This window comes from Octodon degus, unplaced genomic scaffold (assembly GCF_000260255.1).
Source record: "Octodon degus isolate 3935 unplaced genomic scaffold, OctDeg1.0 scaffold00004, whole genome shotgun sequence".
In the NCBI taxonomy this organism is placed as follows: Eukaryota; Metazoa; Chordata; class Mammalia; order Rodentia; family Octodontidae; genus Octodon; species Octodon degus.
Window position 1 is genome coordinate 8,986,425 of NW_004524580.1, and position 21,323 is coordinate 9,007,747.

Below are 21,323 nucleotides of genomic sequence, written 5' to 3' on the forward strand. Positions count from 1 at the left end.
TCTCTCTCTCTCTCTATTTTCTTTCTTTAAGGTTAGCTTCCACCTTTGTATCTGTTCACCATCTCTGTTGTTTCATGTGTTCTCAAACATTACAAGAAGTGCTGGTACTTAGACCACCTTAAATCAGGGACACAATGATTAAACAGTATGTGATGTAATGCTCATAATATGTGGGTCTACAAAGCCTTGAGGTGTGAATTTCAATCCTCATCCAATCTACCTCTGAGTGTTGAAGGTACCTGTAGTGGTTGCTACATTGTGTGTCAACGTGGCTGGATGGGCATAGGGGGCCCGGCCTTAAGCAGGGAGGACTCGCCCCAGAGTGACTCTGCACAAAAAGGGTATATAAAGGGGTTGAGGTAGGCTTCTGTGCCCCACTTCTTTGAAGGAGCTTGATCTCAGCTGCTGCCACTTTGGATGAGCTGAGATCTCCACAGCAGATGCCACTGCTTTCTTGGAGGAGCTCAGGTCTTTGTAGTCAGTGAAAAAGAAAGAGAGTGAAACACTGTCTGCCTTGGAGCCAGTGGAGCATGGACTGAAACATCCACTGAGTGAAACACTGTCTGCCTTAGAGCCAGTGGAGCATGGACTGAAACATCCACTGAGTGTGAACTAAATAACCTTTCCTTCCTTCATTTTTGGTTGCTGGTGTTTTGTCCCAGAAAGGAGAGAAAAGTAACTGAGACAGTACATCAGTTTCCTGTTCAAGTTCCTAAATTTTTGTGTAGGAAAATAAGCTTCAGTGATAAGGCTGATTATAGATGAGACAATATTAAATGTTCATTTCCTTTAAGAAATTAGACTTAAAAATTATTAAGGGAGGGACTAAGAGTAGAAAGGAAGGTAGAGGAAAGGGGGTTAAACAAAAATTAAGATGTATTATGAACCTGCTCCAAATCAGCATGAAGAACGTAATATTATGTACTGAAAACACATACTAATACGAAAAATTGAGACAAAAAGAAAATTTCTAAATTGAGTGATGAGGATAATCATGAATAGAGTAAAAGGAAAATGAAAATACAGTTTGTTGTCTTTAATTACTCATGGAACAAGATATAGAAAAGTTTCTCTTAGAAGAAACAAACAAATTAAGGCACAAATCTTTATTTTCAGTAGACTAAGAGAAACTAGTGCAGTACTAGATACAAAACAAATTGGCATTTATATTAAAATATTTTAAAAGCAACATAATAAGTCATTTGGAGAGTTATTTGAACTTTTCCATACTCTCTATTTATCTAACATCTATTTTGCTCTTTACCTATTGTTATTCTCTTATTACTTTTTTATGAAATTTTATTTTATTCTTTCATAGGAAACAGTTCATCCTACAATTAAATGCATCAGCTTCTTTTATGTACAATGCAATCATGCAGAAAAAGCTTTTAAAATTAAAGTGCCTGTGTATTTACTGTAAGTGGTTCTGTTAATTGAATGTTTACAGCTGCATCTGAATAATCTGCTTTGTCTGGCCCAATTAAATAATTAAAAAATGAGATGGGCTTATGTCTCCGGGGAATACATTGTTGGGATGTAATCTATTTATTCCCCTTTGCACTTCCCTTTTTAGTCCATTTTTATGTCCTCTCAATTTTAAGTAATAACAACAATACTGTGCAAGAAATAAAGAATTACTGTATTTACTGTGTCTAAATAGTCTAGCTTCACTTTTTTAGTACAATAACCTAGAAAATGCATTCGATGTTGACAATACAATCTGTCTAGGTGGGGCCATTCTGACAAGCACAAAATTATAGCAAGTTTTCATTACATAAAACGTATTCTTAATACTTTGATGCCTTCATGTCTATCTGCTATTACTAAAAGGACACAAAAATGATGGCCTGGATAATAGCCATATTCATATATAGTTTGATATTTAAGATTATAGACATTCATTGCTTATTTTACGAAATAATAGAGATTCTTTTAAATCAAAGCTTATTTATTTATTTATTTATTGTATTTCAGGGAAGGGTTTATGGGGTGTTCAGGGTCTCACTACTGGATCGGACTTGTAGTGATTTGCCTGTTTACAGCCTCCCAAAATGAGGATTACAGGCACATGCCACCACGCCCAGTCTTAATTGCCCTATCAGCGCGCCCCGGGGGCAGGGCCCCGCACGGCTTGGGAATTGAACCCGTGGGTCCTGAGCCTGCTTGCAGGTGCTTTAATCCACTGAGCTATTTGGCCAGTCTTTCAATTGAAGCTTTAAGCATTGTACCTTGACCCTCATACACCTGTTTGCTTTTACTTTTTGGAAATACCACTGGTGTGATATTGAATCTCTTCCCTCGGTAGCAAACGGCCATTGGCTTCTCATTGGCCCAGGTACTAGTCGGGCCAAAGGCTGAGCTGCCTGCTTCTGTGGCCTCCTCCTCCCCCCACCTCTGTCTGTTTCCATCCTCTTCCACCAATTCCATCCCATAAACTGCTTCTAGTCATGACTCAAATTCTAGGCAGTTTTATACCCAAAATGACTTGGAATGCTATCTGTTCTTCCTCATTCACATACATAAAATTAATTTCTCCTTTTTGTAATCCTGCTATATCATTTAGCTTCTTTCCTTTTTGTATTGTCATATTTTATCATAAATTCATTTTGTGATAAAATATGTATCACATGAAATGAAACACTTTCCTCATTGTAAGAGCATAATTCGTGGCATTAAGTACATTCACACTGCTCTATGAATGTTATCAATGTCCACCTTGAGGTTATAATTCATCGTCCTATACATTAAACACTAATCTTTCATTATAGTCACCTATCACATATTTACCTCATATATTAGACAAGATAATAAAACTAACTCTTTATATTATGCCTAGTACTTAGTGAAATACCTGGCAAAGGTGTCCCATAAATATGAACTGAAGTGTTGCAATTATGATATATTAGATGACTACGTTAGCTAACCATATCAAATCAGCCAACTTCCCAGCTTTACTTCAAGACAGGATAAAACCAAAATAAATTTTAAAAAACTACTTTCCAGTCACAAAAAAATAAGTTTGAAAAAATGTATTTTAGTGTTCTCTTAATTCATGAAGTATGGAATCCAGTTTGTCAGTGTGGCACACAGAGCTCTCCAGAATCTGAGTTCTACTGACATTTTCACCCCCTTCTCTGTCTTTTCCTACTCACACTTTTTTCCAATACGATACTGCCTATCATTTTTCAAACAAGAGAGCTTTATATTTCCTTATTGCAGTGTTTGGTCAGTCTGTAAGTTTTCTCACAGTTTTAAAGTTAAAGCCTAATCTTCCTTCACAGATACTCTGCAATGCGTTTTCTTTGTCAGGAACAAACAAGCTTCTCATTTCTGTTCTTTTGTGCTTTTCATCTTTACTTTATTTGTTCACTTTAGCCATAATTTATACTTAATTATCTGTTTAATGTCTGTTGTCTTTCCTATGAAGCAATTACATGAAAATTTGCGTAAAAATTAATCATAATATATTATTTTTTTTCCTTTGGACTCCCAAATTTTTCTTCAGGTCCTAAATAATTCTATAGTGATAGAACATGTTCCGTGCTCATGTAGTATACATGGTCAAGATATTTCTGCCTGTTGAATATGGCTGAGAATGTTTAAACTACCTAGAGAATATTTGGAGAACATGAAAATATTGGACAGAATGAAATTTCACAATAAAATCTTTTAAAATAAATATTAGTCACAAGGCTCATATCGCTGTACTCCATGAAATAAAAACAAAGAAATCCAATGTTCAGGCTTAGACAAGTATAGAATCAACTCTTAATAGTTGTGGTTGTAGTACCTGCTGAAGTAGTTTATTTATTTATTTTATTTTTTTGAAGTAGTTTAAATTTAATCTCGGGAGCAAAGGCTGATGGCCAAAACTTCATAAAATAATTCATTAAATAGGTAATGTCTGAAAATGAGTTCAAATAGAGAGGTACAATTTTAATGAGTGGATTGAGGGTGTGAAGACATTCTAGGAAAAACAGTGGTGTAAGTAAGATTTATAGTCAGAAAAAAACATTAGCTGTTTACAAAATCAATACATTCTACAAATAAAAAAGACCTTCGAATGACTCAGGGAAGTAAAGTAAGAAGACTTATACATGAACTTACATGTCAGGACCACTGGAAGTGTTTCATGAAGAATTACAGGGTCATAGTATATATCGTTATTAACAGATTAATATAGTGTGTCACTATGGTATAAACATATTAACATGGACTGTGTCACATTTAAGTACATATTATAAGTTAGAATATATTACAAAAATAATGGAGCCTAAATTTTAACCTTACTCTTTTATATAGCAGAAGAGGATAGGAGACAAGAACAAATTAAAAATCTACTATACTGTCTCCTGTGAGAAATAATGATGATTGAAACCAGTAAACTTTGAATATCTATGGAAAAGATAAGAGTGAACAGATTTGAGGAATAAGGCAGACCCAGTGGGATGTGTGGGCTGGAAGCAAGTTCAAATATAACCTCATTTTCAAATAGGACAGTGTAGTTATACATGGAATAATCTCTTTTTGCTCATCTATAATTTGTAAATTCCAGGACTATTGACCTGACATGTATGTATTTAGGACAGAACCTTGATATTTAAGCACTCAGGAAATGTTAGATATTTGTTATTATGTGCACATTTAATGATATAATTTAACTTGCTTATGGAAAATGACATCTAACTTTTATTTACAAGAATAAAGGAAAGGAGCCAAGGAGATGGCTCAGTAGAAAAAGTGCTTCCCTGGCAAGCACAGGGGCCTGAGTTCAACCCCTGATTCTGCCAATAAATAAATAAATTAATAAATAAATAAAGTAGGAAAGTCATCAGAGAAAATTGGAACAGCACAGAAACACCTAGTACAGTAAGTCCCTGACTTACAAACATGTGAGTTTTGAACTTTCACACAGACAAATGGATCTTGAAATAGGAACATTCATATGCTCACTCATCCATGCATTCGTATATTGATGAAGTAGCTCACATGTCTGCTGGACACTTTTGCAGTTGTGCCACTGTGTACTTACTGCACAGTGCAGTAGTGTGCAGTACCACAGTTCTCAATCAGTGGCAATGTGGAGGGGATGCCAGGAAGGACAAAATAGCATATGTTGTATATTGGTGCAAAAGGAGTGTGAGACTTACTTCCTTGGACTTATGAACAAAGCTGATCTATAAATGTTCTCCTGAAACAGAACTTTCAGAAGTCAGGAACTAATTGTACCTATACTACTGTCATGGTTTGTGTCTAGTTGTTCCCCCAAAGCCTCATGCAGTCAGGAGGCAGCTCCTGGAGATTGTGTTTATTGTGGGTATGGGCGCTGCACCTGCCCAGGGGCAGGTAATCTACACTACAATTGAGGAGGGGAGAGAGGTTAGTTAGACATGCTCTTTGCTCCTATTCTTTGCCACTACCATGAAAGGTTGCTCTCTTGCTCTTTGCTGCCACCATGAACATCTCCCATCTGCCATGTGCCATGCTGCCTTGGGGCTAGCTAAGTATGAACTAAAACCTTCACTAACTGTGAGCTAAATAAACCTTTCCTTCCTTCATTTTGGGTGTTGGGTATTTGTCCCAACAGCAAGAGAAGAGTAACTAAGACAACTGCTTGCAAACAGCAAATAATAACAATTTGATACCTACATATATAACTTTTTTGTTTTTCTATTAATTAATGTATGAGTATTATTCACATTTATAAAACAAAAAGGGATCATTTGACACAAATTGGTCTTAGTGACATGAGAGCATATTTGCAGTGATTTCCAAAATATAGCATGAGAAAAGTGACCAATGATGTAGAGTGTGCCTAAGGAGAGTCACATGGAGAGAAAACATTCTCTCAGGCTTTCACAGAGAGCAAACTGATCAAGCAACGACCATGACTCATCCACATGGCTGACACTGACAAAGGATCTACAAACTGCTGTACAGGGTTTCAGGGTAAATTCTGAGGGGATTTGACTGACCTTGTCAGATATAAAAGTTACATTTCTTGTCATATAGGCCTTGTTTTATCTTGGTCTTAACCATCTAGCAGAAAAGTATAAAAACGAGGTATAAATGGTAAAGCCATATTAATATGTTGAGCTGTAAAAGGCTCAAGTCAACAACTTCTGACATTGCCAGTCCTATGGATAACCCACTACTGTTATGGACTACTAGACTATTTTGGAATATTTTGCTGAATTCACACAGTAAAATATTTAAATGATAATGGAATACCCATCTCTGACAAAACTAAACCAAAAAAGGGTATACAAATGAGGGACCATTTTGTATCTGTATATTCAAAATAGTTATGATAGATATACAGCTACTTTCTCTTAATTCAATGAATAGAAAGATTTGTACTATTAGTGTTTGTGGACAGGATATCATGTCTTCATCTTGTACTATGAATAACCATAAGAAGACAACAATATGCAATATATTAATTATTGAAACTATCCTACTAATCGGTTTTGAAACTGTCTCATTGCTATTTGTTTCTCAATAAAATTATAAGCAAATTAAAAAATAGAGCATAAGTGGTTTCACGTATGTTTTACTAAGGCTACTTATTTTATTGTATTATAGCTCCATGTAAAAGCAAAGAAGATATAGGAAAAAGTAGATGGCTTCAGGCCCAGCAAGACAGATAGTGCTTTTCTATAAATTAGACAATATTCTATCAAGGACAGGTACAATCCTTGTATCCATCAGTCAATCCTGAACTGAGTGTCAGTCAGTGCCTTTCTCCTTACTGGACACTTAACAGCAGGCAATCACTTTAAAACCTGTGGTGATGTAAAAGGATGTTTGGAGTCTTCTAAGGGTTTCAGAAAATAGCAAGAACCTCAAGTTATAAACTTTGATTTCTTTTCAGCAAAAGTCTTGGATTAAGTCACAGGCAGACAGGAAACCAGGAGAAGCAGGTAAGCATTCCATGGTAGAGATAGAATAAAGCAAGCAGATTAGGACAGTTGGAGTTGGTAGTGCATTCCACAAACCCCAGCACTTGGGGAGATGGAGGCAGGAGAGTCAATAATTTGACACAAATTGTCCTCAGTAATTGAACTATTTAGATCCTGTCACAAAATAAAACCTAAAAAGGGGTAAAGGATATAGCTCAGTGCAAAGGCCTTGAATTCAGCCTTCAGTATGGGATGGTGGGGTGGGGGGAGAGAGAAAGAGAGAGAGAGGGAGATGGAGAGGGAGACAGAGATGGAGATGGGGATGGAGACAGGGACAGAGATGGAAAGGGAGATAGACACAGAGACTGAGACAGACACAGAGAAACAGAGACAGAGACAGACAGACAGACATACAGACAGACACAGAGAACAGAGACAGAATATACAGTTAAACTCTAAACCCATCAACCCATCTGTGGGATGGAGATTGGGCCTGGGACAACGGAAGACTGAGAAAGATGCAATAGAAAGCAAGAGGTACAAGGACCTCTATTAATGTTATACTGTTGAAACAAGCTTTAGTCTCTCTGTTTCCCAGAGTGCATTAGGCACATATATGTGTGAACATTAAGGAATCATTCATAATCTGAGCCTCTGTTCTTTGATTCACATTTACTAAATTTGGGAAGTGAATTATTTCAAAATTCTTTGCTGTCTATACTGTTACCATCACTAAAAGAAACTAAGTGGTGAACCCATTCTGATAATCCATGTACCAAGTCCACAAGCTTGTTATACAAACTCAGGAAACAAAAGGATTTGAATTACTAGGGCCATTTGTACTTGTAAATTCATTTTGAATTGAATTTTAGTTTAAAATCTGAAAATAAAAAAGCATCAATAAAATTTTCTCCAGCTCCTTGCTCATTTAACTATAAGTAGGATGTCAGTTCTTCCACCTTATTATTTTTATCTATATCTTTGCTGGGCTTGAGATTTTAATCTTAATAATTTTTTTCATAAAAATCTGCTCTTTTTGATAAACTATTTCCTCCAGTTGCTTCTTGTCATGTTCATACTTCGCCAAATTCTCCTTCCTAAAGCTGCCAAAGGTACATATTGTTCTAAATTCACTTGTTCAGGTTTCTAAGTTGATCTGGGCATAATCATGACATTACACTGTAACTACAAAGATTTCTTATACTAACTGCTATTACCCTGGAGAATCAACCTCAACTGAATTGTCTTCTAATTTTCTTCACTGTTTCATTTTGAAGTATTAAAATCGCTATAAAGTCAAAGTTGACTTTTTCTAACCTTCTTAAAAATTGCTAATTATTTACAGGCAAGTTATTATTAGAAAACAAAGATAGTCACTTTTGCTGCCATGTGACTTCCAGGATATGATTTGTGTAAGGTACTTAGATGCTGTAATTAACAACAAAGTGAAAATACACAGAAGCGAACTATAAACACAATAAATACTTTTACTCTTACTTGTTCAAATGACTGAAAGTGGAAGTCTATTAATGATGCAATGATAAAGGCTGATATATATATATATATAGAATATTAATATTAATGATTTAAAGAATATTAATGATTTAAAATTTATTTCACTTGTGCACAAGCAATTTAACAGAACACACTGCTAACAAGAGACTAACAATGTATTTGAGAGCTAAATCTGTATTCAAGAAAAAGTCACTTAACTATTCTTTCACTAAGAGCTCCTTCCTTGCATTGCACATTTTTGTATAATTAAATTAGTTATTCATGTCTTGTCTTCAGAACAAACTTTTAGAGGCTCTCTTTGAACACGTGAAACATTTTATTTCAGCCTAAATATTTTAGCATGTGGTCTCACCACACCTTTCTTTATGAAGCAAATTTTACCCCTGTGATATTAAGAAAGAAAAATTTGGTACCAATACTTACTGAAAATTTTCTTTTATCAATAAAATATTTTGAAGGATACACTCAAAATAAAAGTATATTTTAAAATACCTAAAAGCCGAAATTAACAGTGTTAAATTACAAAGTGAATGTGCATTTAGCATTTACTTTCTTTTTATTGCAGGAGAAAGTAACCCTTACTTTGTAGAAAATTTATTCCTTCTCTTGATCTCATGATGGACTGAATTCTTCTTTTTATTCAGATACTATATAATTTATTTAAACATTGGAATATTACACAAGTATGTGAATGAACCATGTGCAAAATGCATGTAATAAAAATCTCATGAACATGTTACTGAGCTAAATAAGCCAGATACAACAAGTACATAATGTATAATTCCATTCACATAATGCTCCTAGAACTGGACAGCGGTTAATTAAAGCAAGGGAAGGTGTCACCAGGAAGGAGCCCAAAAGGGGTGGAGATGTAACTGCATTCATATGACCAACTTGTGAAAATCACTGATGTGACTATACAGATGTTACACTTGCCTCCGCTTGAATTCTCTTGGTGCAATCCCATGGCCAAAACAGAAGGGCACCCCTGCTGACAGAGTCCTTCAGGCCTGGCTGTGAGACACAGGTCTTCCTCACACTGCAGAGGTCAAGGTTCTCTGCCTCCTCCCAGTGCATTACGTATTAGATAGGTCTCTGCCCTCTCTCCAAAGCCTCTCACGCAGGAATCAACACTCTTCTCAGGGAGCAGTGGAAAAAGCACCAACATTTTGAGTCAAATACTGAAGCCCCCACAGTGAACAGCTCAGGCTGCAGATGCTGACCAGGTGAGGACTCACCTGTGACATGCAGCCAGGGTGCAGACTACTAGGTCAGCATCCTCTCTCACTTTCTTGTCATTGCAATGGGAATGATAGTGCCTACCTCAGAGACGTTAAAGGGACTGAGATGAGTTACTACAGGTAAAACACTTAGTGAATGACACAAGTTAGGAGCTTCAAGATGATAGCTGTTAACATCTGAGAACTTTGGTCCCTGAGGAAGCAGTTCTAGGGAAAGGGCTTAGGCTTCAACCAAAGTTCCCATAGCCAAGCCATGAACCACAGGCATTTTGGTTCATAACTTCTATCAAGGCCCGGGTGCCTACATTTGGCCTCTACTTTGCAGAGGTAAAGACCTTTGCAGTGCCTGGCTCCAGCTAACTCAAGTATACAGAGCCTGAGGTAGACAAGAAGCCAGTTCACACAGTGAAAACAATGCTCAGCAGCTGGACCTTCTACACTGGCACTTCCACCCCACACACAGGCCTAAGAAGAAGCCAAATCATAGTCAGATGCAACTAGAACAACTTACTCAATGAACCAAGAGGGGCTGTAGGGCACATTCCAGGGAAAGCTAGCTTGGCTGGGATCCGAACCTCTCATGACTGGCTCCCTAGTCTTTCTGCTTTTCACTGCTGACAACACTATATCCTGCCCTCAACTTCATCAAGATTGATACCCCTCTGCTCAGATCCCCAATTGACACATGTGAAGTCAAACAGCAATGCTGTTTATTCAAGTTCCAAGTGTGTGGTGGGGATATGGAGTAGGAATCGCTGTTCCCATAAGCAAACTTCCAATCTATACAGGCTCACTCTCCTTAGTGGGACTTTCCATCAATGCCATTGCTATCCAACCAAATGTCCCCAAAAGTCACACTATACCTCTTGCTTGCAGGCTTTATAAACACAGGCCTGGCCGGCCCACTTGCAAGAACAGAGTATACCACCAGTGCTGGAGACTGTTGCTGCCAGTGTCTCCCCTTAAACACTGGCCACAATATCTCTCCCTGAGGCAGATCCCAGGCCCAAAGAACGCAATGTCAGTGCTTGTGGCCACACACAATGAAGCCCTCTCCTGGACCAGATTGTGCTATTCCATAAATGGCTTCTCAGATGTTCATCTCTAATTTCACCAAGGAGGATAAACTGCTCAGCAGGTGGCAGATCTGGGACCACTGGACAACTGTCTTCCCACTACAACCCACACAGAAAAGGCCTGCAGCGTGCAGGAAAGAACAACCCTGCCCCTTTCACCTTCATGCTGTCACTGCCAGACTCAGAGTGGTAGGGGTGTAAGCAGAGCAGAAGAAGCAAGGGACCAACAGTTACAGGAACATCATGGTTGCTTGCACAACGTGCCAGCATCTACAACAGCTGACTGTGCCCAGAGCCCTCCTCTCATCAGCTAGTTTCTCCTTTCTCCACAGCAAAAGCCTCAGTCACTCCACTTTTTCTTTTCTCTCTGCTGTTTTACCTTTCAATCCCATGGAGGATTCTTCTCTCCTTGAAATAACTGAATTTTTCTTATCAGTCATTATCTCAGAAATTCTTTTCCTCTATGACATAGAGACGTCAATCTTTTTCTTCTTTTTTTAACTAAATAATTTAGTTTGCTATGCTAAATCTGGACACCAAAAACTTTTCTCTCTTTTTTAAAAAAAGAACTTCCTTCATGGCTGTATTTACGTATTTTATGCATTGTTGGGCTTTTACTCATATAAAACTTATTCTCCCTAGTTTAAATTGTTAATCACAAAATGAACAAAGCATAGATGAACTTATTTCATTAACCTAAGTTATTCTAGACAACAACAACAAAATGGATTTTGTACTGGACACAATTTTTTATGTGGTTTGAATGTATGTGCTTGAAACCACATTGAATATCTCTCATTTTAGTCTTCTAAATGTGTACTGTTTCTAATATCTTATCAATTGTTATACTCTCATTAAAATAAGTTTTTTTTTAAAAAAAGGTAAATAAAAGAGAAAGACAAGAAAAAACTTAAGGTTTCTTGAAAGCAAGTGGTAATATTCAAATATTTGTCCAATCTTGCATAACTATATATGTTCATCTGAGCAAGAGATTTGACAATAAAAATAGATAATACAACAACCACTGTTAATTAGCTATTCTTGTTTTGAAAATCTGTAACATATGTATTGTTGCATGTTTCCCTGTTTCTGTCTCTGTTTCTGCTATTTGTTTTTGATTTTGTTTTTACTCTTCAACATTAAATTAAATTAAATTAAAAAAAAAGAAAATATGTGTTTGTGTGAGCAATGTGCCTGTAAATACTATGCTGTTAGGAATTCCTTTATAAGATGTGATACTGATGTTAGCATGCAACATCTTATATTATTTCAAAGCAGGCAGATTTTAGAATTTAATATGCCCACTACTGGTTATTTTAATGTTACATTACTGAAAGAATGACTGGGGGGAGGGGACATAATTGGTCTTGCAAATACAGACAGGGCTACATTATTCCCTGACACAGATTTCATTTGTGTGTGTTCTTTTAGGTCCTAAAAACAAAAGAAGTAGACTCTTCTAAAGACAAACACATTATTTAAATCTTTTTTTAAAAGATGATTTAAAATAATTTCTTAGAGTTCTGAGTGACCGCAAGAGATGGCGATTGCACGACACCGTAAGACCTGGGCACGGTGGTGGCAGAAGACAGGGACAAGCAGGACCTAAGGCAGCTATGAGTGCCTATGCCTCCAAGGAGTCAGCTTCACTCACAGCATTTTCTAGATTTCATAGATACTTGGTGCGTATTCCAGTGTGCGAGCTCAGGTTTCCTTGCTGGAAGGGCTGACGTTCTGACAAAGGGCTTTTTCACAAGCTCTGGAGAGTTTTCTTTTCATCTCCTAGTGAGACATCTGAATACCAGAAGTCAGAAAACAAGACTCAGGCAACTAGCTTCAGCAGGCCTTCTGCAGAGGCGCAGACAGAATGTGATTGATTTTTGGTGACAGTCTTTCGAAAAGTGAAGTGAAATGCACGTGAAATCATGTTAGCAATATTGTGCCTCAAAAGAGGAGAAAGTGCAGCATGTTACCTCCTGATTAGCAGCAGCTAGTTCTTCTTCCAGTGCAGAGACTCTTTCTAAAGAAACCCTCAGTCGCTCCCTTACCTAGAAGAAAAATCAAAATATGTGCAGTAATGTACATCCCATGCATATTCAAGTGTGCTGAACTCACCATTAACATCATCAGAGACAGTCAACTTAGCAAGAAAGTAAAGTATCTATAGTCCTAACTGCCCAGAATAATCCTGGCAGGACTGCTACAAATACTTTGTCACCTTGGGGTGTCAAGGGATTTTCTCATAAGCAAATGCTTTTGCTGCTTCACTGAGAACTTCCGTTGGGGCTGGAGATTGGCCAGACTTGTTCTGATTCATAGTAAGTGGAGACAAAGTTCAAAGGTATGTTACAAATTTATCCGAAGTAAGTACTGATTAAGTATGAAAAATAGGCACAAAAATCAATTTTTAGAAAATAAGTGAATTTTCATTTGACATTTATTAGGTAGCTTCAAAAATGATTTGCTTACAACCAGAACATTTTAGATTCTAAAAATTGTCTATTGCCTCTATGTTTGTAAAAAGTTGTGGTTTACATTGTGTTTTGAGGGATTTTTAAAGTACTTAATCATACACACACATAAAAAGAGTTTAGTCAGGCATGACGGTGCATGCTTATAATCCCAGACCTTGGGAGGCTAAGGCAGGGGGGGTCGCTGTGAGTTCAAGGTCAGAGTGGACAATATAGTGAGTTAAAGGCTAGCCTGAACTACAGAGCAAGAGCCTCTCTCTCTCTCTGTCTCTCTCTCTGTCTCTCTCTCTCTCTCTCTCTCTCTCTCTCTCTCTCTCTCTCTCTCTCTCTCTCTCACACACACACGTTATTAATCATTTTGAAATTTGTAACTAGCTTTCAGACACCAAAAATTAAAAGTTATATTTTATATGTAAAATCAAAAATTATACATCTTAGTTTGAAATAATGACATGCAAATGTTTTCTAGATAACTTAAATTCAAAGATGTGTTTCTTTGACTCTTCCTGAAATTTCTGAAAATTGTTATTAGTTGTTATACATTTATTATAGCTATGATTTATTTGCAAACCATAAAAATTCAGAGAAAATGTCGAATAAAATGAAAGACTATAGCAGCTTAATTTTCCTTAAAAACTTACAGATTGCATGTTACTTAGTTTTGTATTATTTAACATAGGTTTCTTTGTCATGTTTCAGTATTTGTGCAATAAGAATTTTTTTAATATTATAGTTAAATTCCTACGAACTTTACTTTTATTAATTCAGTGATAGTGTATTTCAATATTTAGTATTTTCTTCTATTTTAATAATGTTTAATTAGGTATATATGTTAAAAATATAAGATACATTATAATCCAGATGCATAAAAAATTTAGAAATATAATTAATAGTATAACTATGTAACAATACAATTATTTGCCATTTACCAAATAAACAAAATAAATAATATATTATTTGCCTAAAATCTAATTAGAGAATTTTTTAAAGAACTGCAATCATGTATTTTAATGGTGTATTATTGGAATACATGTATTTAGGTGACTCCATACAATTAACTTCTGAAATAAATCTTAAATATGCAACACAAATGTTTGTTTTCACACTATTATATTTTTTACATTCTGCCGCCAAAAAGTATTCACAAATGCAGCAAATATCAAACACGATTGCACAGAATCATATTTAGCCATATCAGATTGATTACTAAGCCAGTGCTTTAAGTAAATTTCTAATTGTTCTTACGAATTCAGAATTCGTATTCATCAATAACCAAACAGTAGTTGTTTAGAAGGAAATTTTAATTATTTGTTTTGGAGAATATGTTTTTATGAACAACTTAGACAGAAGAGAGGCAAGTATTTGGAAGCTGTAAAAATGAGTGGTGTAGTCAAACATGGAATGAAGACACCAAGAAGGTTGTAATAGACCCGTCTTCTATCTAACCTGGGTGACTCTAAAGCATTGTATCCACCTCCTACAATAACAGCTGTAAAATACTGGTGTTCTAGAAAGGACATAAAAATTCTGGTTGACAAGAACAGAAAAATGAAGCCATCTAAATATAAATTAATGATCTTATTAAAAGCAAAATTGACCAGCTCATAATTAGAATGCAGCAGAGAGGGTAACATACTTTACTTGAAAAGACATCTAAGAGGCATCCAAGTCATGTAAAGAGTGGTTGAATCCAGATTGTATTATAGAATACAGTATCTTTCTCACTGTGGCTAAGTTGGAAATCTGACTTTATTTGCCAAAGAGTAAGCATTTTGAGAGCTCTACTTTATAAACTTTCAAGAAATGAAATTAATTAAGCTTATCAAAAATTAGGAAAATTGAATAGTCACCAATCAATTTAGAATTGTGTTTACAAATCAGATCATCTTACCCACAAAGTAATGCCAATCTCAAACTGTCTTTATAAGTAAATAGATTTTTTTTTCTGAATAGATTTCAAGTTATAAATATTGGTATTGCAATTATTAACCTAATGGAGTAGAAGAGCTTTACTCAGTTTATATATGAATTATTCTCTCTACTTTCAATTTTTGGAAGAGACACAGATAAATGGAACACGTTGGCTTCATTTTTTGCTTATTTCTGCTAAACTTAGCACAATCTAAAAGCAGTATACAGTGGGATTCAAGAGGGGTGATCCAAATTAAACTTTCTGCGCTATAAAGAACACTAACACTTTATCTGATTTACTTGATTCAAACTACATTGTTAGGACGATATGGTACAATATCTCAAAGCACTTAGTTTTATGTTTTCTCTTAATAATCCACCAACAGAATGCTATCCTTATTCTTGATGAATTTTATGTTCTTGTAAAGCTAGATAGCTATGCTTGGCACGGCATAGCAATGACAGTCTGCTTTTCCTAAATCAAGTAGACAGTTGATATAGCTGTTGTGTACTTCAGTTATTGTTTTAAAAAAATTAATTGACTTCAATTAATCTATTATCTAGTTTTTTTCTCTTTCTCTTTTTTTAGAACCAGGAATTGAACTCAGAATCTTCCAATTGCCAGGCAGTTGCTTATGTTGCTGAGCTATCTCCTCGACCCATAGTTTTTTCTCTTGATAGTTTGATTGCTTATTTATAGAACTATACTGTAACCTTGAACTATATATTATTTGTACCCATCTAGACTTTTTTGCTGTACTGGGAAGCATACACAGGGTATTAATATTGAACTACACACATCCTTAGCCCTTCTATGAATTGAAATTTTAGACAAGGTTTAAGTTGCCCAGGCGAGGTTCAGATTTATAGTCCTCCTGCCTCAGGCTCCTACTGTGGTGGGATTACAAAAGTGCAACACTGTGCCCAGTTTACATGTAGAATTTTCGATATCTACTTTCATCTGATAAATACATATTCTTAAAAATGCTATGAAAAATACATAGAGAAGGTCTTTTTCCACTAACATGTAATTCAAGTCCATAGAAATTTTATCCCTGATATTAAAAGAATCTGTATTCTTGAACATGACAAATTTGTTGCAGGATGAAGAGAAACTCATCCTGTAGTGATGAAAGACTACACTAAAAGCTGAAATTAGGATATGATGGTATCATTCTGGGAATTTTCAATCCTATGCCATAAAACTTTTGTGAAGAAATCTGCTTAAATTTTAAGTTCAAATCCAATTTTGACACTGTGATGTTGGATTCTGAATGTAATTAGAAACAATATATATTTAACCTTTTTTGAGTTATATTTATGATACATGTACAATGCATCTGCTTTTTAAAAATAGTGCTTTTTTAGTAATTGGAAAACACATGGGTATTTCTCAGTGCCTCCAGCCCATGAAAGCAGCAATCATGTTGGAGGTGATATCAAAATTACTGTTGGTGTTAGCCCATTGTGGTAATTATTTCCTACAACTCACTGGATGTATAAGTACGTGGCAAACAATATGGATATTTGAGAATGACTATAATTGTTCACATCTGTGCTCAATCTTTATGGTGGATTTAATTCATGTAATAAACTGTTAAAGTTGATAGTTCTCATTCATCTCTCAGCATAGTGAATTGCATCTTCTTACCTTCTCTCCATATTTTGACATAATAGCTATAGAATCTATGTTACTGTATGTATCAATGTCTACACCTCTCCCCATCCTTACAAGAAGCTGTGATCTGCTGTTTGTTGGGGAAATCCTCCATGAAATCACTTGGGTATATATTCTCTCACTTATCAAATGGAATGCTACTTAGAGTTGCCAACATTTCCATAATAGTTTGAAAATTTAGCCAATGTGAAAATTTACTCATGATAAATGCTAAAAATTCTGTTCATTGACATTAGTTGGGGACTTTTCATGTGAAAAGCCCCAGGTAACATTTTGTTTTATAACATAACTAATTGTCTCAGTCACTCTGATGTAAGTCTTGTTATTAGTCTCATCAAAATTATGGGAAAATACATGAACACAGATGTTAAGAGACGTGTTCATGTGTGCCAGGTTTGGACTTTAAGATCAAGGTATTTTTCTTTAAACTACTGAGAATTATTTACTTCATAATCCATTGAGTTGTCCCCAAACTTACTTATGGATTGGGCAATTCTGGCAAGTTAATAAATACTGCTGTGTCTCCTAGGATTGTATTAGACAATATTTCATCTAGTCATGCCTAGCTCACAGAATTTCTATGTAGTGAACTATTTTTTTATCCTAAGTTGTGCAAGAGCCATTTCTTCTTAAATGGTACTTGTACCATTAGATTTTTAACCTTAAATATTGATCATTACAATCACATTTTCATAAATAACCAATCCTTTATGAAAGCACCCCTCCCATAAATGTCAGAGAGTTTCCTGGGAGCATCCAGAATCACATAGTCTAGTGTCTTCTTTTATTCATTCAAATATAACATGGTTATAGGTCTGAATTATTTTATATATTTGGCCTTCTGCTGAAAATAACTTTCTCTACTTACTCAACTTTTAATATTCAGATCACCTGTAATTCTCTCTAGAATACAATCACTTTATTGTCACTCAATCAGAATTGCTCACTACTTCTTTTATGAGTCCAGGTCTCCATGATACTATCCACATATTATTTTAGCACCGCCTATTATAGATAACAATATTTCTCAGTCTGTGGGTTGAATGCAAAAATATTCCACAAGATTGTGGCAAATTTTAGCAATGTACTTCTTTGATGAAAGAAGGAATGTAATAGAAACTAAAACTAAAAAAGTAATTATTTGTCATTATTTCAGCATGGGTTTTTATATGGTAGTAATTTTTATTCAGAAGTATTTATAAACTACTCATTTCTCATGGCTAAAATGAAAAAATGATGCATGATTTTTTTCTTAATAATCTAGAAGACAGAATTATAATTACTCTTGTACACATACACTTCATATAGCCTATTCTATGAACATCTGAAAGACTGATGATAAAATGTGTAAGTATATAAATATTAAACAAAATGAAAATCTCTACATGCTCAATAATTAGAGATAAATAGACAATAACCCCTAGTTGGAATTTTAATGCTAAGAACTTGGCATATGTTTTATAGCAAAGTGGCCCAATTCCTGCTGAACTACATCCTAAGACTTTATTATTTTGCAACATTCATTCTTTGAAACCTCACAAAATTGAAATCATGTCATAAACCTTACTAATCTCTAAAGGATATTATCTGTTGGTTTATACACTAGTGCAATTTATTTGACTAGCAAGTAACAGAGGCTTACGACTACTTCTAAAAGTCCTAGAAATGAGTTTTTCTTCCAATAATTTATGCAGTTTCACACAAAGACTCTTAAAATACATATTTCAAACTAAGCTATCAGAGACCTAAAAACTCAGAATGCTTCTAATGTAAATGCCTAAAAGTCAAACTACATCCAAGTTTTACCTTGAAGCAGATGTAAGAGTCAATTAATAGTCTCCTACATCGCGTCTAGGACATGTATTTCAGGGATAGAGTGAAGGCTTAGGGGAGAGAGAGAGGTACAGGGAGGGGGTGGGGAGGGAGAGAAGTGAATGATATCAAACAATCTTAGATTTCGGATGGCCATGTAGAATAGGGCCATAATGTATAATGACAGAGGTCTAATTTGGATAAGCCATAGATTCAGTGGGATAAAAATAGTAGGTGGTCATGAGCATTACTACTGTGTATACAGTCACCCATTTTCTTTTTTAAAAGTGTTTTTTTTTTTTTTTTCATATAACTGAACTGTGTGTCTCTGAACTGACTTAATCAAGCAGTCAGGTGAGTCAGTGGATGAAAACAGGATCTTCATGCTATGGAGAAAGGATGAGTCACCTTGAAAACTGTCCATACTATACCTTCTCATCCAAGGCTTTGTGGTGCTCAAACAAAGACTTCAGTGCCTTGAGGACTTCAACTTCACTCGATACTCCCGAGGGGGACTGGGCTTGCCGCTTGACCACCGTCATTCTCAGTGACCTTTCATGTCGTGACACGAGGCACTCCAAATGCTCCAGTAACAGCTATGGGATTTAATAGAAAATATAACCTCAGGTTATACAACAGAAGTAACATAGAAACAAAAACCTATTTCAACTAGGGTTCATAAGATACATTAAAGATAAGGTACATTTAGGGCTGGGGTTATAGCTCAAAGGCATAAGTGCCTGCCTGGCAAGCACAAAGTCCTGAGTTCAATCCCTGGTACCACACAAAAACAAACAAAGAAACAAACAAAAAACGATAAGTTACATTTCAATCATATAACATACTATTGAAATTAAAAACAATGCAAATATGAGTTCTTTCAGGAGGTTCAGAATGCCTGATAAAATATGTATGATCTGACATAATTATTGAAGAATATTTTTTCTTTAAATAAATACAAAATTCACAATGACTTTTTACAAAATAATATTAACAATAAAATATTATTTTAAAGTATTATTTTAAAATCTTCAGTCATTGGAGAACTGAGGATACAGTTCAGTGGCATAAGCACCTGCCTCACAAGTACAAGGCCCTGAGTTCGATCTCTAGTACTGAAAAAAAAAAATTAAAAATTAAAAAATTCACTGGGCTAGGATTGTAGCTCAGGGGCACAGCACCTGTCTAGCAAGTTCAAGGTCCTGAATTTGATTCCAAGCGCGCACACACACACACACACACAAAAAAAAAATATTTAATTTATACTACATCATTTAAAACTTTGAGTTATAGGAAATGAACATGAAACATCAAAAGGGTAACTTACATTGTAGAGACAATCACAAGATTTTTTTCAAAATTAATCCTTGTGCTACAGAAAGAAAGATATGAAACCAATTGTAACATAGTAACTGACACTTCCAATGGTCATTATGGGAAAAGAAAGTTAGAGGCATCAGCTGTCCGTGTTGGAACACATACCCACCAGAGAAATCTCTGGGCCCAGGACAAAGGTGAATGGAAACCCCAGGAACCAGTTTCCAGAATGTTCCAATCTCTGTGTTTGGATTTTGATGAAGTCTGCTTTTAAATGCTTTGTTAATTGGAATTTCACACTTGTTTTCATTTTAAAAAAGAGTGTTGGAGCTAGAGTCTCGACACATAAAAGAAAAATAAACTGGGTTATTATATAAGTTTAGCCATTAAGAACAACATAAAACTCATAATTTTTAATAGAGGATACCTTGGGGGAAAACCCACTTGGGCCCCCCTTCTGTCCCTCTCTGGGACAGGAACTTTCTTTCCCCCAATAAATATATTCTGTGCTTAAAAAAAAAAATAGAGGATACCTCCAAAAGAATAGCGAAAAACACATGCTAAGGAATAATACCACTGCAAAAGAAAGGTAAAAGTAAAGACATTGAATAGACAAAAGATGAAAATGGAGATGTACGAGGGGAGGAGATAAAACTCTTTTTCTTAAAATGCTATGCTATGAAAATGTCTTTGCCAACATCACTGTTGAATTCAGTATTATATCTAAGTATCGCATTTTTTTAGTGCTTAAAAAGTTAAGTGTTCCACCTTCACTATCAACTGTGCTTCAACATGGCAAAAATTCTTCTGTCTTTGGCAAACAAAACACACAAATATGTGGGACTGTAAATGCACATTCGTAAATAAAAGTCATACTTAAGATTCAAAAAGTAGTACAGGGTAAGCATTCCTAACCCCAAAGCTAATTAAAGTACCCCAAAATCTGAAGCTTCTGCAGCCCCAGCAGCCATGTTGGATTTTGGATGGTGTGGGAAGGGAGGCAGAAAATTCCACTGCAAATATTCCAAACTCCAAAAAATCCCTGAAAATTAAGAAACTTCTTGTTCTAAGCATGCCCGGTAGGGGATATTCAAGCTATAATCATTTTTTTTCAGCATGAAGATGATACAATTCATCGGTGCATGGAGTGCTCCTTGTATTTATTTATCCATGCATCTACAGCACTGCTCTCTTTTGAAGCCCACAGATACACTTGTGCAGGAGTCAAATATCAGCTATGGAATTTACATGGATTTTTATACTGCTTGTTTCTCTGGCATCATCAGTGGCCAGTGTTTTCCTAACAATGTTCCAGCTACATCAGCAGGTACTTCATATGCCCTGAATTTGCCTGTGTGGTACCCTCTGCCTGGCCTACTGTTTCTTTGGCTCTTCATGTT

The 21,323-nt window shown here is 35.6% G+C and overlaps 1 protein-coding gene across 1 annotated transcript in view; it reads right to left on the minus strand.

Moving 5' to 3' along the window:
• Positions 1-21,323, minus strand: part of Ppfia2 (PTPRF interacting protein alpha 2) — a 536,445-nt gene that overhangs the window by 178,073 nt on the left and 337,049 nt on the right. Inside the window, exons 4-5 of the mRNA XM_023717819.1 lie at positions 19,038-19,202; positions 12,708-12,782 (exon numbers count right to left, since the gene is read on the minus strand). Of these exons, the coding sequence (XP_023573587.1) occupies positions 12,708-12,782; positions 19,038-19,202 (240 nt within the window). The remainder of the gene's footprint in view (positions 1-12,707; positions 12,783-19,037; positions 19,203-21,323) is intronic.